The 19,325-nt window shown below is 34.6% G+C and overlaps 1 protein-coding gene across 4 annotated transcripts in view; it reads left to right on the plus strand.

The window, feature by feature from the left end:
* DGKB (diacylglycerol kinase beta) overlaps nt 1-19,325 on the plus strand; it is a 382,002-nt gene that overhangs the window by 179,671 nt on the left and 183,006 nt on the right. For all 4 annotated transcript variants that reach the window (XM_056485300.1, XM_056485298.1, XM_056485299.1 and 1 more), the window contains 3 exons: nt 2,415-2,500; nt 4,774-4,863; nt 7,346-7,506. In XM_056485300.1, coding sequence (XP_056341275.1) covers nt 2,415-2,500; nt 4,774-4,863; nt 7,346-7,506 — 337 coding nt within the window. The remainder of the gene's footprint in view (nt 1-2,414; nt 2,501-4,773; nt 4,864-7,345; nt 7,507-19,325) is intronic.

A 19,325-nucleotide genomic window follows, 5' to 3' on the forward strand; every position in this document is an offset into this window, starting at 1 on the left:
ATAAAAGAGAAAACTGTGTTCCCTTCCCAACTCCTAATGTAGGCTGCACATTCTAATTCAATTTCTAATTCAAAGATTTATTTACATATATAATTATATAACTATATTTAATTTTATAAATTAATTTGATTTTATAAATATTTATATCTGCTATAGTATATTTATATACGCTGCATTTGTATATGCAAATATACACTGTAACATGCATTATTTTTATGTATTTCATGTGTTAGATTTTTATATAATGTATGTATATTTTTTTTTATTTATAAAAAGAAAAAGTTAGGTGAATTTAATGCTGTACTTTGCTTGGAAAATTCACTATCTGTGAATATACAAAGCTCCAAGGGAAATACAAATGCAGCTTGTTGAAAATGTTTTTTGACAATATGATTTTGCCAGATTTTTCAGTACCCCACTTTTTTTAAAGTTACACATTTTTGATGAAGATTAACTGTACAGTCAAAACAAAAAGAACGTTTGATGTCCATATGGTGAAGAAGCTTGTTTATAAAAAGAGACAGAGGTTTAGGTCTATATTCTGCCAGTCTGGAGTAATGTTAAAATCAACCCTGTGCTTTTGGTGTTGTTTTGGTGTTGGTTCTATCCAGACTTTCTTTTCCATATCTGCTGCATGAGGTAGAAGTGCTTAAATACTTCTGTGAGCTATAATTTGACTTTAAATTAAGACTAAATGTTCTCAGTATAGGAGGCAATGTAATTGCACCTGGTGACTCTCTGCCAACCCAACACCTTGGCTTGGAGTGGGAATTCTGGTGGCAGGAGGTGTTTGTCACTGTGCCAGGCCTTGGGAAGGGATGGACATGCACACCTGTGGGCACATCTCAGTGCCTGCCCTTGCCCCTCAGAGGATCTTTCAGCACATGTGCCTGTTAGATGTGTTCCCCACGTGGACCCAGTCAGATTTGGCACATGACATTTTGGAGATCCTACAGCACTTCTCCTGCAGATGTGTGAAGTTGAACGTGGAAGGGGTGAGAAGGGCAAGGCAGCCTTTAATGCAGGACAAGTAAGCATCCTTCAGGCATTATATTTGCACTTGAAATTGCTTAAGAGTTCTTCTGAGCAAAGAAAATTACAGGGGGTGGGACATGTGATGGGCTTAATTCTATGAAACTTGGCAAAAATTGAAATTCTGGTCAAAAACTAATAGAACAAGAAGTCCTGTCATCTTCTACATAATACATAACTTCTTCATATACATAACTTCTTTGTGTTTTTCATTTCCTTCTCCCATTCTTTCTTTTTTACTCTGTAATTTTTCATGTGCTCTTGATTTTATAGAGAGATCCAAAAGAATTTTAGAACTTTCTGTGGACAGAAACTGCATTCTCCCTGCAGCATTACAATTTCATATGGGAAACAGTTGGAGTTAAACACTTGCAAGCTATTGTCTTTATTTATTTGTGTTCAAGAATTTGTGTAAAATATATCAGTTGTGTATTTATTAGGAGATTGCAAACTGGGTATCAGATCTGGTCTCTAGAATATAGAATATCCATTTAAGATACCTGTAACACTATTGAGTATAATATATTTGAATGAACATATACATACATACATAGTAATGCAACAAAATTACTGGAACATTTTTATCTAGGGACAGTTTATGTGTAAGGACTGTTTTCAGCATGTGTCAAAACCTATCCTGAACTGATGCTTTTAAATTAAAATATTGCACCTTAGCATTGTTTTAATATATCCTCACTTTCCAGCATTATGCAACATTGTTATAAAGTGGATGAGGAGGTGGTGATATTCACTTGATGGATATGGAAGCAAAAATAGCCAGGCAAATATTGCCAAAGATATTTTTCTTTTAAAATATGGTTTTTAGAATGATGGAATGAGGGCCTTCAATCTGATACTCTCTTATTTTGTATCAAACTATGATGCAAAGTTATTTTTACCAACCACAGAACATTCAGCTTAAAATGTACCAGTGTTCTACCAGAAATACGAAGTTTTCATATAGCTTTATAGAAAGAACTTCACAAACAAATATTATGGCTAATACATTTAGACAGCTTAGACTTTTCTGTCTTGAGAGACTCCCTATCCATTTACAACTAAGTGAACAGAGAATGTTTTCTGACAGTAGTTTGAAACGAGATTTGAAGTCAAAGATTGGACTAACCACCAGGTCCAAATTTTTTCTAGTGTTAGTATACCATAATAACCCTTGAGTTATTAATTTAGTTTGAAATTGTTCAGATAATACTGATAATGTTTGATTGTATTTGTCTGAAAAATGAATACATATGCAGAAGTACTTTTTATTTTAAGTGATCATTTGCTATTTACTATTAAATAAAACGTCTTAAGCCATAACACGTTTACATAATGCACAATTATGTTGATCGTAATTGGGTATCTTCATTTACTCGTTTTAGGTTAAATTTTTTCCGAGATGTTGCTGAGTTCAGAGTACTAGCATGTGGTGGAGATGGAACAGTAGGCTGGATTTTGGATTGCATAGGTAATCTATAGCCTTTACACAGTTTTGCTTGCCTCATGGTTTTCAGTTTAATGGTCTTCCTTATATACTAATGCATGGATGCAGCTATTTCAAACAACAGCTTGTTTATTTAAATTTTTGAAATGTGTTAGTTTGGGACATGACTATTTTTAAGGGTACTCAAATTGCAAAAGTTATTTAAAATCTCTAGGCAACTTCAGCATTTCTGGATTTCCTGAAAGCAAGAAATTTGAATTAATCTATTTTAATTTCAGTTCGAAGTCTATTCCCCAATTGAATCAAATCTTACTTGCTAATTTTAAGACAATTTAATTTAGCTCACTTGCTTTCTTTAGTTATCAAATTTTTGATTCTACTGTATAATCTCGTAATGAAGATAATGTATTAAGAGAGAGTTCAGTTTTGGAGTTCTTTCAGTCACTTGTCTGCAAAGTCCTCTTTGCAGTCTTCCATAAGGAAGGCTCAGGAGTTATTGCAGACTTAAGAGACTTAATCTTCTCAAAGATTATTAAGGAGAATGTCTTCCACATCACATGATCATTTATTTGGTGTTAGGCTGTAAAGAAAAATAATGGGCATGTATTACACTGGAAATTAGGAAGTGGATCAAGAGACATCAAAAACTCAAGTTTCAACTAAAGTGTTTAAAAGTGTGTGCTTTGCGGGGGACCAGAAAACCTTTAAAAGTTCACTGAAAAGTAAACTTGATGTCATGAAGGAATGATAGCAAAGGAATATTTCTAATCTTGGTTAGAAAGAGGTTTTTTGCAAATGCAAGCTCCTGCAAGTAACTCTCAAACAGCTTTCAGAGCCATAAATTGATGAACATAAACATCAAATGCATTTCCTAGACTTGGAAGAAACTAAGTTTTGCAGCTGTTAATTGTGTCATCACCTTTTTCATGAGGTCTAAAATGTCATACAGTTATTTTCTCTTTCAATAACATACTATGTTCTGCAGCATTTTTTGTGGTATGGAACTAAGAAATTACTTGGGGGATCCAGGAGCCATCTTTTTTTCATATGTGAAGAAAATATATTTTTGATGCTGCCTTTTAGGGAGCAAAAGCACTTTAGCATATCATATATAAGGCTACACCTGTTTCTAAACACTTTCTAATTTGGTCTTCCCTGATCTCCTGATATACAAAGAGCTTTAGCTCAGGGCACAGCAACAAAAAAGTAAGTTAACAAAAAGAAAAGAAAGAAAAAATAAGCAAAAGGTAAAAAAAACTTACCAGTTTGAAACTTTAATTTTTTTTTTAAATTACTCTATTAAATATTACATTCTCTGAAAGATTCCCATTAATCTTTCTAAAATATTGATATATATATATATAGATTTCCTTGCTACATCTATTGTGTAGATAAACTCCTGGTGATTATTGCTGAAAATTGTGCATAATTCTATAAACAAAAACACTGTTTGAGTATAACTTTTAAACTAGACATACTGTTCATTCACATTAAATGGAAAATTTGACAGATTATATATTTGAAATGCATGTTCCAGTTTTCAGAAAGGCTGTATTTCTTGACAAGGGTTTTCTCATCAGATTTTGAAAAGATCCTTGGGCTTACAGTGCTACAAAAATGCCAGTAAAGACTGAAAAGATGCTATAAATTCATTCATTTCAAAACATTCTTTAATAAATACAAAACTGCTTCTTAATGACTTTATCAGACAGGTCAGTGCTCCTGTTGAATAGCAGGTTTAATTCCTGATGGGCAAACCCAGCTAAGGTCTTGTGTTAGTTCCAATGACTTCTTGGTAGTGGTGCTCAGGTGTAGACACAAATCCAGGTGAATACACATCTTAACACAAGTTTTGTCACCCAGGTGAAAAAGTAGAAGGTTCACCTCATTATCATGCCCTTAACTATTAGTCTTCTGTATTCACAGCTGGGAATGGAAGAGCTGAGAACTAGAGTGAGAACACCATATTCAGTCTTGGAAAGATCTTGAGTGTCATTGTTTATGAATGTTTTTCATATCTATGATTTACAAAGTCCTTATGACAACAAAGGAGTCAATTAGGATTACAAAATCCTTATGATAATGAATGAGTAAATTAGGATTAAGGATTGAATATTGAGTGGAGAAGGGGCTACAGAATAGACTGGTTTGGTGAAATGCTCATTGTGGAGCAGACAGCATGATTTCATATACAAAGCAAGTCTTTCACTGAAACAAAAACTAGCACAGTTATATAATACCATGCAATTAGATAATTTTTGTTCCTTAGTTGTGTTTTTTTCCTTCTTTATTCACAGAGAAAGCGAACTTGATTAAGCATCCTCCGGTTGCTATCCTGCCTCTTGGGACTGGCAATGATTTAGCAAGGTGTCTGAGATGGGGAGGAGGTAAACACAGATGAAAATGCAATTTAGTATGGAATTAAAAGAAAAAAACTTTTTGCATCAACCTCTACATTTGAATTTGTTTTCATAAAGAGCCATTATCACCTTTTGTATTTTTGGAATGATCAGTTTGTAATTGTTTTATAGATATGTAAGATATTAAAGGTTGCAATCACACTTCTTACCTAGTTTGTAGCTTCTGCTGACACCAAAAACGTTCCAAGGTGTAATGAGAGTAGTGTATAGCTGTTTGGTTGGCTTTTACCATCTGCATTGCAGTTATTGCTTCAATCAATACCTTGTAAAGGGAGCAGGCTTAAATGGGTTTTAATTGGGGCTGTTCTGAAAGGGTTGCTGAAAACATCTAATAATGAGTTAGGAGTGGTTTAATCTTTTTTAATCTTTAAAAATATTAAATGGAAAACATGTCTCAGCCTTGGACTAGGTCCTTTGATCCACTCCCTTTCTGTTTTCCTACAGAGGTTTCCAGACAATAAGTGGTGTGGTATTCTTTATCAGAAAATGAGAAGGCAAAGAATGCTGAAAGAAGAATATTTAGAAAATCAAACCTTTAATACCCTTAGCATCCTTTCCTGGATATATGGAGACTTACTCTCAGCCCCTCCAAAAAACCCTATTCATAATCTGTATTCCAGGGTAACTTAAAGATACACAAGGAAAAAAATCTTAGACAAGATTCAGTCTGTGTTGAAAGCACCTCAATTTATGGGCTTGTAGCCAGGTCTATTCCAGATCTTGGTTGTTTCAGTTGAGATGTTTTGTATTTGGAACTTGGTTGTTTTATTTGGAACTTCTCAGCCTTTGCAGATATCTTACTTCTTCTGTCTCATCAGTTTCCTTTCCAAATGTCTGCCTTGTTGCAAGATAGACTTTAGCAAATTCTCAGTAGTTTTCATGCTATAGCACTTCGTTAACCATAATGTTCTGTCAAATAATTTGAGAACCTCCTTTATTTTCTCTGTCACAACTGTTGATTGTTTGCATTCTCATAATCTTCAGGGGAAAAAAGGAAAACAAATGAGAAAAAACCCATTTCAATCAACCTTGCTTAACTTTCTGAATTTTTCATAGAGCCACAGAATAGAGGTCATAGGAAGTCACTAGTCAAATCTGCTATTCTAAGGAGGCTCAACCATGAGAACATTTAATTACACTAGTTGAGACCTGTCCCTTCACCTGGACCTTCACTTTTATTTATGTTCTGTATCTTAAGTAATTCCATTTGCACTAAAGTAGAAAAAAAATTAGGGAAATACTCTGGGTTTCATCATTCTTTGCCTGGTTGCTTTGTGGTAAACAATACTATAATACAGATTTTCTGGAACTTGCATAGATGGGAGAGGAAACAGGGATTCCAGAAAGTAAACTGCTGGTGAGTGATCTCAAGAAGGAAGAGAAATGGAATTGTGCATGCTGCTATCATGTGGTGATTAGCAGTAACTAGCAAATGTGTGCTAGGCAACCATAAACAAATACACCAGCAGTGGGTTTTTGAGTGGCTTGCCCTTCTAAAGCTGTTAATAACACTGGCAGTATATATTGCTTGAATAGGAATCTTGTTTTTTCTGCTTTGAAGAAGGACTGAATCCCCAGATCTTAGCTACCTATTACAAAGTCATTTGTTCTGAATAATTTTCAGAGTTGATAATGTCACTTAGTAAAACTCCCAGTTTTTCTTCATGCACATGTATGTTGTATATACTCATGAGTGCATAAACATGTTTTCTACTCAGTTTAGTGATGTCATGTGGGTTCTTATTTCCAGCTAAATTCTCTCTACAAAGCAGAATGAGGCTCATGAAGAAACTGTTGAAATAAGCAAAAATGTTACTTTTGTTGATAAAACTATCAGCTATGGATTTGAAATTTTGGATTTGTTGTGCTAAACCAGGTTGAAACAATCCATGAAAATTAGTAGGTAGCTTTTAACTGTTCAGTGTCTTGTCAGGCAAATAGCAATATGTGTCTTTTCCATAAATTTTGAAATCAAAGGAATTTAAATATTAAGATTAATTTCTCATCAAAACCATTTTCTTAGCATTATGGATAATTTGGAAAATTCAAGAAATTGGCAAATTTTGAAGACCTAATTATTTTCTTCATCACAAATTTGATGTCCACTGAAATCTGTAGAATTATTCTAAATTTACAAGCTAATTAGCTTTGTATTTGTACTTCTTTTAATGACAAGTGCTGGAAAATTGTCAATACTTCAAGCACAATCCTACTTTTAAGGCCTTATATGCATTGCTTTCATTTTTCCAGTCATAGAATCATAGAATATTTTGAGGTGGAAGGAATCTTTAAAGGTTAGTTAAGTAGTCCAACACTCCCTGCAATGAGCAGGGGCATCTTCAATTTGATCAGGTTGCTCAGAGTCCTGTTCCAGCCATCTAGAAAGAGAAAGAAAATGTAATGAAACTTTATTATGCTTGATGAAGTAACTGGTTTTATGTTTTGCTAGGGTATGAAGGTGAGAATTTGATGAAGATCTTAAAAGACATTGAGAATAGCTCAGAGATTTTACTGGACAGGTGGAAATTTGAAGTAATACCCAATGATAAAGATGAGAAAGGAGACCCAGTGCCTTACAACATCATCAATAACTACTTTTCTATTGGCGTGGTAAGACTTGTGCTTATCCTTAAGTGATTTTCTGCTTTGAATAAATATTTGCATCACATGCCTTCAAATGAAGAACTGTTGGCTAGAGATCATTTATAATGTTGTTTTGCTAGTGAAATGAATACATAGATGACTGACAGCAATTTGCATAAATTTACTTCCTCACATTCAAACCTGAATTATTTTTCAGGGCCTTCTACCTTCCAATTTGTAAAGAAGATATTTGTGTTGTTCTTAATGGTTTATGAGCACCTATAATACTAAATCTATATTGTCATTTTGAAGGTCCTATAAAAATATAAAGGAAAAACTAATCACTTAATAAGAACTCTTAAGTAACATTTTCCATTGGTATTCACATAGTCAAAACTGTTTAAAGGAACAGTTACATTCTTTGTTTCTTCAGGGCAGTTTTAAATAATAAAACAGTAATACAAAAAGCAAAGCCCCACATGTATCTGCTTGGTTCTGCCTTGTAGGGAAGTGAAGTTAACTTTAAATTTACAGTTTGAATGAATTAGAAGGAGAAGGGGTTTAAGCAGCTCTTCATGTCTGAGGAACTGTATCTCTGGTTTGTACTTCTCTGTGGTTTTCTATGTACTATCTATGCTTCTTAATATTAACAGAATTTCTTTATTCATATTTGATTTATGATTTGTTGTTAATTTCCAATACTATTCTGAAGAGCTGTTACTTCATACTCAGTTGGATTTTTCCTAGATGATTCTTCCTATTTACATGCAGAAACCTACTCTTGATTGAATTACACTCTCTCCTAAATTTTACTGTTTCTCCAATGCACTGTGAAAACAATGGTGACCTACAACATATTGCACATTGCCTCATAGATTCTTGCCAAATAATAAGCACAGTCTCTAATCCAACATGAATAGAACTTGCTATATGAACTTTGAAATGGTATGGCAGAAAATGAACTTAATAACTATCAATTGAAATGTATGTTTAGAAAGGATGGGAAAGTAAAACAGAATAAAATTGGCCTTGGCATGGGGCTCTTGATGTTTTAGGATCAAAATTCAGGCTGGAAGGGATTTCAGGAAGACATTAATTCTAAAAAGGGCTGGCTATGAGAGAAGATCACATTGCTCAGGACATTATCCATTTAGATTTTAAAAGCCCCCAAGGATGGCACAACCTCTTTGGGCAACCTGTTGAGGTGCTTGACTGTCCTTATGATGAAAGTGGGTTTTTCTGCATCCTGTCTGAATCTCTCATTTCAACATAAATTATCTGTCTCCCATTCTCTTGTCATATATGCTGCTCTGAAGTCTGGCTTTGTGCTCTTGATACCTCCTCATAGATACTCACAGTCTGCTATTAGACCTCTCTGGAGCTGCCCTCTTACCTGTGAATCACCTTATCTAGTCAGTCTTCTTTTAAAAATCTCTCCAGCAATCAAGACCATAATATCCCAAGCTAGATACAAGAATGGGGTAGCCAGTATTCAAATCCTTGCTGAAGTTGAGCATGACATCTCTTGCTCTCTCCTCATCCTCAAATCTAGTTGTTTTACCATAGGTACCAATCAGAAAGCAATTTACCCTTTGGAAGGAAAATGATACACTAAGTTGAAAAGAATTTTGGAGACAGTAACATATTTATGTAAAAGATTTGATTAGTATGTTCAAGCCAAACAAGCCTTTTTTATCTATGGCAGTCTCAAAGCTCTGAAATGTACATAAAAACTGTTCTATGTCCAAGTACAGAGGAAAAGGTAAGAAACAAACTGAGATGTATGTGTAACAAACTGTGAATGAATATGGGTAATGTTCAACCTGATGGAAACAAAAAGCATGGAAGGACCATTAAAAGTGTACATCAAGCTGCGTGTCAATTTCAAAGCAGGAGCTAGAAAACATCTAAGAGCAATGTAGAATAAGATAAAGATTTTTCAATTGCTCACATCCATCATTCTGTCAGGATGGCAAGATACCAGGAGAGAAGTTCCATCTGCTTCCTGATAATACTGGAGTCACTGATACAAGCTAAATATCCAAGAAAAGTGTGCATTAAAGTAGTCATATCATATTTGCTTTAAAAAAACAAAGATACTGCCATCCCAATGAAGACCAAACCAAAAAAACCTCTTCAGGAATATAGTAGGGTCATCTTAAAATGAAAGCTTTTCTTGGAAAGTCAGACTTTTGGGGAGCTGGACAAACATAGAGGAGTCTTGATAGAGATGAGAAACATCAGGCCAACTGTCCGACAGCGGCAAGTTCAATTAATGATCTATGTTAGAGAAAAATAAAAGTTATTTTCCCCATAATCTACCCAACCAGCTTTAATAGTCATACATTCATGCACTAGGTTGATATTATCCCAGTGATCATCAAAGACAGAGTTCAGTAATGTCAGTATTGTTTTTTTATCACAGACTGTATTCTTGGGCTTGCAATGCATTTCTGCAGTTGCTGCAGTACTGGAATTTGCAGTATTGAAATTGTCACTTCATTTAGCCAACTTGCTGTTGTTATAGTCAGAGGGAGTGTGTGTGTGTAGACAGAGTATTTCATTGGACATAACTATTTGTCATGGTTAACCTTTTTCCTATAGATCAAACAGTTTAGCTTTTGCTGCTTTCTTCAAGCACACAGCTGCTTACCATTAATGGTGGCTCAACATGTACAAGGACATCTGAAGGACAGGTGCTTCAGATAAACCTGTGTGTGTAACACTCCTGATTTATCTTATCCTAGCTATTTTTTGTATCTGTATCTCAAGCCTGTAAAAACAAACAAAAAACAAACAAAACAAAAAAAAACAAAAAGCCAACACTTCTCTAATCTAATGCTGTCTTAGAACAGTGAAATATTTTCACAAAATCAGCTGTAATTCTTCAATTCAGTGCTTGAAATTGCCCCCAAGGAAAAAGCCTCAAAACTACACCCAAGCAAACAAAATAATCCTCAGACTAAGTTGCCATATACTCATGGCTCTATGCCTTACTCAAAGAAGAGGAAAAAAGTGGATAATGATAGCCTAAAAAATAAACCCTATCTTTGCAAACAATTGCTCTCAAGTCTACTCTCAGATCGTATATGGACTGAGCCATTTTCTTCAGTGATGCAGTCGTAGTAAAGCATAAATGTACATTGTTAATTATGAAATGGATAGGCCTATATTCTATTCACAATAAATGTACTCAATTCAAGTGCACACAAAACCAGATAAACATAGAAGATGGTGAAATAATCATGTGCTGGTTGAGACCTGAGCAGCAGCCATGGAAGATAAGTGACCAACAAAAAGTGAGGCAAGCCCTTGCATAAAACGAAAATAGGTAATAACTTGAAAACATTGTTACTTTGAGAAAGACTTCCATGTGCACCTTTAGGAAACTCCATAATGTCATGGCTAGAAATTTTGCATAGTGCTGAGGTGTGAAGGAAGAGTTCTTTTAAGCTTAAGGATCAGGAGCTTAGTTGTCAAGCAATATGTTGTTGATACTAATCACTGAAAAGGGAGTGACTGTCAAGGCTCTCTTTACTGGGAAGATTTTGAGGAATTTCAAATAATGTAGGGAAGTTATATTGCTTATTTTTAGTGCTTCTCAAATGACTGTCTCGAAGTGAGACAAAATGGGTATTTTGATAATGGAAGGAATGCCTCATTAAATGTTCCATTTTGATTAAACATTAGAAACCTTGGCTTCCACTAAATGCTTTGTTGAAAAAGAGCATGTGGAAGGAGGAAGAAGGCATCTTACATACTTAGGGGTAGGAATGTGTGAGAGAGCACAATACCTCTCTGCTTTTTGTGCTTTCTCTTCCAGGTGGATATTCAAGAGAAATAGATGAAATAGCGCAAAAACTATATTGAAGTTCTTCTAAAAAAATACCTCGTTACTATTTGGTATCTCACAATTAATAATTATTATTCCTGAAGATAGATGAGTTTTTCAGAGGCTTCTTGATTAGACCAAATAGCTGTAGGCCAAACCAAAGGTATAGTTGTAGTCACCTATGAACCAACATTGCTGGACTGTGATTTTTTACATTTTTATGTAAACTACTTGAAAAATATTACCTAAAAACAATTATTGGACTCGGATAATGGCTTATCTCAAAAAAGGTAACAATTTTTAAACCAAACAATTCATCTATTTCCCGTTGACTTTCCTGTTAGTTACTAATAGCTCTTTTTATTGTTTTCCATTTTGTGGGTAATAATGCTGAAAGAAATTATGAATAGATGTTAGGATGTGAGTCCTAAAGTAGGCTTTCCAGAAGCAAGCATAATTTTGAATTTACTGTTCTGCCACTGAATTAGTGCAGAGTTTAGACTTTATGGAGCCAAAATTAGGTCAACGTGAATCAGTACTGAAGATCTTTAACCGTAAACATTTTCTTTCTGATTTGTTGGGGTTTTTTACCTTTTAAATAAATCGTAAATTTATCTTATGATAATATAAGATAAAATGTTATCAATGCTGTTTAACTATCACTTAATTTTTTTGCAGAGCATATGCTACTAAACCCTTGTAGTTCTGAAATTAGACTGTTGGAGCATCATAAACTGAACTTGCAATCATCTGCATTGTCTTTTAGTCCAAGTTTGTGTAAGACATATTACTGAGCTAGATTTTAAGGAAAATTATGTAAAGTGTGGCACAGAGCAACTTTCCCTATGTTAAGATAGTGAATATCATTCTGAAATGAAAGCAGTTCTCACTGGTGTTTGGGAAGTATTCAAGGTGTAAGAATAAAACAAATGATATGGTACTTACTGGTATTTACATAAGGCAGTCCTAAAGATAATATTAACAATCATTGTATATCCTTGTGTTCAACCGGAAATAGTCAGTATGAATGACTAATTAGGTAATACTCCGATTTGTATTTCAATTTTCTTCCTCTCGGACCAGATTCCATTAAAATTTTGAACTTTTGTTTTTGTCCAAGTTATATAGCTGCTATATGTGCAATGAACATACATATTCTCTCTGTTCACCCTTAAGTGATTGCCTAGTGTTCTGGCTAGGAGGACTGCAAGGGCTGATGTCCCTTAGGAAACCAGCAGAATCCCTTAGAAGCTTATATTCTTTGTAGATCCAGAATTGCTTCTCCCTTGCCTACACTTTTCACCTGAATGCATGCTTTTGGAAAAGCCTTGGGATTTTTGCTATTGGTACTCTTTTATCTACAAACACTAGAGTCATTGTCAGCAGAATCAAGTTCCTTGGGAAGCTTAAAGCTGCAGCTGATCCAATTCAGATTATTTCATTTGCACAAGATACTTAGGATATGGAAAACATCTTATCTGTCTGCTTACTGATACAGGATTTAAATAAGAATCTTCCAGTTTCTTACAGCTGAAATTTTGAATACATGTGCAAACACATACACAAGAACATATTGGAGGGAAAAAGTGCTCTAGGACAGCAATTAAGACAGTAACCTGGAAGAGAACTGGTATATCCAGATTCGTGTTCCATCTGTTGTTTTTGTCCATTTGATTCACTTGTACATGGAAATTCAGAAACTTACATTACTCTGAGTGACTTCTTTTCTGAAATCAATAGGTGAAAAATTTTAATGTTAAATCAGAAGTTACGGAAGTAGAACACCTCAGTCTTTCATTCAGTCTTTACAACATGTGGTAATTGATTCCATCGCAATATGGTGATATTCTCACTTGGATGATCTACAACAAAAATATTTTTTGCAAGTGTTTTGAGTTAAAGATAACTGAATGTGCCTGGAAATGTTCTGTCAGTTCTTTTAGAAACGAGTCAGTATTGTATACTGGATTAATAAAAAATAGCAGTTATCACATAGAGGGGAAATTTCATTAATACTAGTAAGTAATGCTACAAATCTGAAGAATTATTATCATCAAATAGTAAAGGTCTATGACAAAGACAAGTGTACTTTTATGACACCTAATAGGTTACTATCCAAACACACTATCAAATAGATATTTGGGGGCTCATGATTTAATATTCTTCAACCTTAACCAGTCACTAAAAGCCTCTTATTCTGCCAGTAGGGAAAAATATGACTTCTTAATTCTCATAATCATAAATTTGAACTTGCTATGAGTCTGCTTCCCCATCACTATACTCTAAGTCATCAACCTACACTTTCATTATACCTTCTTAATTTTTTAAATTTCAAGACTGGAAAAAAAAAAGTGAGAAAAATCTTACATAGAAGCCATATTTTTTGGTTTTCTTAAGAAAGGACTTTCATTATCATCAACAGAAATTTTGACTACCAGAATTTTAAGTCTCAAATACCAGAGTCTCCAGAGTCTTAGGTGTAGTTGTTACTTTAATTGACTATGGAATCCCATAATCTTGTATTTTTTATGTTACATTGTTATCTGTGTTATTTTAGAGTATGTTTATTACAAAAAATTAAAAAAAAAGTGGTTATTATTGGATATAATATTTACAGATGTGAATTAATTTAAGTTTTATGCTGGCCCCATATTTTGAAATTTTAAAGCCTCATAACATTTTGCTGTTCATGATGGGAAATTTTTTCTGCTTAGGAAAATATCCTAAGGACATTTGCTGATTCAATGCAGAATTTAAGTGCATGCACATCTTAACACTGATGCATGTGACATTTAAGTATGTGTTTAAACTTTCCCGATCTAATGAAGCAGTTAAATACTTGAGTAATTTTTTAAGCATTTTTTGCATTTTGACTAATATGGCTGGAAAAATGCACATGTTGAATTCTGGACATTTGGTGTAAATGGATTAATTATTCATATGGGATTTTTAGGTACACAGAACTAAAAATGATGTTTAGTGGTTTGCTGAACTAATATGAACATAAACACATGCCTAAGTGATTTTTTGAATACTAATCATCACTTTGAATGTGCTAATGGAATGCTGTGATATATTGCATTATTTCTGTGCCAAGGAGGAAAAGAACACTTCCCAGTAAACAGTATCATTGCTTTGTAATCCAAAACACTTTTTTTCCTGCAAAAGGATTTAAGAAAATTAACAATTGAATGAATGCAAATGTAATATTAGAAGATCCATATTGATACTGGGCTTCTCATAACCTCAGTCATGTAGCCAAATCTGTTAAAATGGCTGCTATATGTGTGGGGAGAGCTCTGCTCTCTTTCAGAAGGAGCATGTTCAGAGCACTTTAATCCCAGATTTGAAATACTGTTATTTTGAGGAGTCATTGATAGTTCAGTATATCATCTTGTTTAATTTCCTCACATTGCTAATTTTTGCAAATTAGTTATTCTTACAGCTTTTGCTACTTGCATGTTTGAATCCTCTTTACTCTTTTCTAGTTCTAGCTGAAATATTGAAATTCTTCTGCAGAAATTTTTGGATATAATACATGGCAAATATGATGATGTAGGGTTTTTTGTTGCAGGTGGTTATTTTTTTCATATGGCAGAAAGCCACAGGCATATACTGCATGCCACAGAAAGCTGAATCTGTAGAATAATTCATAAATAAGAAGCAATAGGAGACTCTTTGCAGGTTTCCTCTCAGTGATGTGCTGCAATGTTTCCCTGGACATGGAGAATGCAAAATCCATAAATAAGATGTACTTGGTCTTATAGTTGGTAATATCTATTGTGCAACACTTCTGGTGGTGTCTCCTGTTAAGTAGTTTCTTTCTGCCATTGTGGATTTAGTTTGCCTTCTAAATCCCTCTTGCCATCATATTATTCTACCATTCATAATGTGTATGAATTCATTATGTATATAGGGGCACCCTAGCATGAGAGTTGTACTGTACTGTGTGAGATGTGGGAGGTACTTTTGTGCAGAGAGCTAAAGTTTTCTAGCTTACTCTACTGTGTAATGAGTCTTACTGCTACAAAAGAAAGATGGTTTCCTGAGTTACTGTTTCTTTTATTTCTTATAAATGTAAAGAAATGCAAATTCAAACTGGATATAGTCTGTTCCCCTGCTATGAACTGTCCTAAACCTGCTTGTCCTAAAGTGACCTAAATGACTGGTCATTGGTTTGGCCTGTGTGTCCTCATAATATGGAAAGGGCACACTGGCCACACTAAACATGTTATCTTCTAAGGATTCCTGGCTGACATGCACCAGTCTTTGCTTCAAAGAGAATCACAGGAGGTAGGAATGATTTGCTAAAAAATGTGATTGGTTCTCTACAGTTTCGCAATGAATCTGGAAAAGTCAAATATATGTATGATGTGTCCAACTTTGACTTACCATTCTCTCCTTCTAGCTTCCCATGTAAATTTTTTCTTCTGTCATTTTAGGTACTTGAGACTCATTTAACTTTTCATCATGTGGTGAGAAAAAGGCTGAACACCTTGAACGAAGAAAGGCTCCCTTGTTTTAGATTTATGAGGATCTCATGCACTTGCTAGTACTTGCTACCTATTCCTGACATAAAATTATTCTTCTGGCGTGGAGTCAAAGGCTAGAAAGTGGCTTGTTTCCCTTAGTCAGTAAAAACCTTGAGAAAAATCATAGGGAGAGTCTTTGGCAGTTACCTGTATCCCTCTCTTTAATTTATAAGAGATTTGTAAAATAGAACAATTTCTAGTATTGGGAAGATGTTACATTTCATCTATGTCAAATTTGGGAAAGCTAGGTATTACATAAAATGCAATGAAGCATAACCTTACTAAGTAGATACTACAAGAGATATTTTTTGGGAAGAAATGCAGTAAAATGAAACTTGCAGTCCTCTGGTGTTTTGTAATTGCATACCCTAGCTCGTAGAGATTTTGAGTCTCGTTCAGGGATTTTTCTGGCATTTTTTTTTTGTTGCTTTTGTTGTTTTGGGCATGTGGTGCATTTGTTTTCATAAAGGAAGGGTCTACAGAGCAGCCTCATCAACAGCTATGGTTACAAGTGACAATTATAAATGAGACTATAAACCTAAAGACATAATTAATTTGCAGTGAGCATGGAACATCTCCTTAGCTAAATGCAACTAAATCAGCTACACAGTGTGTAATTAACTTACAATATATTAGTCCTACTACAGTATTATTCATTATATATGTAAGTTATTATTTTCTCCATATGAAATTTGTAATATACTAAGTAATGATTAAGAGTTCATTATAGTGTTTTTTCATATTATCATAATATAATTGTGATGTATGTTCATCTTATTAATGCTGTTCTTCCTACTTGTTCTTAGAAGAAATGTCAAGGATGTCAGGGAAATATGATGTGGGATTTTTTCACACACACTAAGAAGCATCCATATTCATATGATATTGAAATTTTGGTTTTTGTCTAAATTTTGTAATTCTGCTTGTTAGTGATGACAGAAATGTATCAAGGAAAGGTAGAAGCCAACAAGACTTTAAGTTGAAATCAGGAATAACATGAATAAGCTTTAAAGTTGGTCATAAGACTTAATTCAGAGCTCAAAGTAGGAAGAAGAACTGAGGTAATTGCTTGAATTAAAAAGGCATTGATTTTTAAGACATGTGAGGGCAGCTATGGGAGTAAGTTGACTCTAAGAAAGGTTTGTGAGTTATGCAAATTGTACAGAACATAATGTGGGCTGAGTGTACACTGATACCTTCCCCTGGCTAAGATGCAAGACATATGTCTCTGTGCATACAGGTAGAACTATGTGAAAATAGCTCCGATTTAAATTGTAATCATTCTGTTTTCATGTGAGAGTTAATCCTGATATATGTAAACAAGTTTATGTAAATTAGTTGCTTTACCAACTTCTCCCTGACAACATCATTTACGTTTTTGCCATGCCATTAAAGATCCTGTCTCAGAACTTTACTTCCACAGGTCTGCCAGATCCCTTCTGGGTCTTTTCAGACTGCATATGTGTAGCTGAGAGGGACCAAAGAAATCATAATCATGCTGACTCAAGTGCCCAGTGAGGACATAAAGTACAGAGAACACATTTAAACCCAGTCTATCACAGGTAACCAAGAGGGAGATCCAACTTATAGGCATTTTAGATAAAGTTAAATTTACAGATATTTAATTATGTACATTTAAGAAATAAATTCTTAATTAATTGCTTAGAATTACTTATTGATTAGGAAATTAGGAGTATGATGTTCATTGGAATTTTTTTTCCTCTGTCCTATAATCCTGATTGCCTTTGTTTAAAAGAACAGTCTACCTGTTGATGACATGCAAAATTGCTGTTAGCACTAGGAAATCCATCTGAGATACTGATCCTTTGGGTGCATGATGAATAGGATTTGATGCTATTTTGGTGTGTTTTACATAGTCTTAACTGTTGTGTTCTTGATGCTATGAGGTAGCAAGATCAGTCAATAAAGAGTTAGAAATGAATTTTGGACACAGAGGGATAAAGAGAACAAATAATCAAATATAGAAATCTTAGATTTAAGATAGACACCTCAGGAGATTTAAAGGGGGAGTTTGTGTGAATTGGTTGTTAAATAGGCACAAGGAGTTGTTACTTTGTCATCCACCACACAATCATATGTGTGGTATACAACTGTAGTCTTGAGGCCAGATAGAGATTCTTCTTTAAGACATTCAACAAATGTCATTTAGGAAGCAGTTTACAATTTGGGGAAACTTGCAAATATGCATACATACATACATACATACATAAATATATATGCATATATATATGTATATATGTATATTTTTATATATATATATATATATATTTATGAGACTATCTCATGTCTCAAAATAAGTCAAAATAGCAATAGTATATCAGACATTTAAATTATTTGCAGTATTGAATTTATTGTGTAGGTTATCCTGGGGGAAAATATGTAAAAATCCCAGAGACCTAGAGTTGTGTGTCATTTAGTGTTATTTACATATCTAGAGAGTTGGGAGCTTAATTGATATTCCTGTGGTACAGAAATATTCTTTATATCTCCAGATCTGCATGTTTTCTATTTTGATGGCAAAGTCCCAAAAGAAATATGATTTAACTAAACTGAAAATGGGTGGATTTAGCCAAGAAACACTTAGTCTTGTGTTACCATCTGAACCAGGTGGAACTAGAAGCAAATTGCTGAACATAAGTTATTCCATGTCCTTACTGGAACAATTTGTACTAAGGAGCCTTCTACAGACACAGCACACAAGGAACTCTATTCACTATTTGTGATTTTACAGTTTCTTCACTTAAACTGGAACTCTGAGGGTATAACATAGCATATTCTTTATTTTGGTGACAATCCCAAGACTACTTTTGCTTATAAAGTGCCAAAGAATGGGTCAGAATTGTTGCTCTTATGGTGTCATTTTATGTTACTTGTGATGTCACCAAGGCTGAATGGACTGATGTGGCACTGAGGAGCAAGAGCTTTCCAGAGCATCCTGCTAAGCAGTCTCACCACAGGCAATAATTCCGACCCAGATCCCTGGAGGCACATGGATACCACAGTGTGCACCCACCTGCAGCTGGACCTTGTTTCAGCACCACCACACCTCATGCACACTCTTCAATAACTGTAGAGTAGAGAGAGCACCTTTCCAGGGCAGCCTATGGTTCCATCCTGGTAATGAGATTTCTGTCTGGAAGGGCTTTCCTTGGCATTACATTTAGCACTGCTGCAATGGACTTTTCATGCAGCCATTGCAGTCCCTGTGCTGATGAAGGAAGGGCTCCTCAGCTGCTGGATTGTCTTGGGTGCTCACATTCTTCACTTTTCTACTCTGGCTTTTCAGGTTTCCCTTTTCACTGTGCTCTGTAACTCTTGATGTTATATTTTATAACTCATGTTGCACCAGGGTAGGTTTAGATTGGATATTAGGAAAAATTTATTCACTGTGTAAAGTGAGCTGTAGTCAGGCATTGGAATAGCTGCCCAGGGAAGTGGTAGAATCACCATGCCTGGAAGTG

Source organism: Oenanthe melanoleuca, chromosome 2 (genome assembly GCF_029582105.1).
Source record: "Oenanthe melanoleuca isolate GR-GAL-2019-014 chromosome 2, OMel1.0, whole genome shotgun sequence".
Lineage (NCBI taxonomy): Eukaryota > Metazoa > Chordata > Aves > Passeriformes > Muscicapidae > Oenanthe > Oenanthe melanoleuca.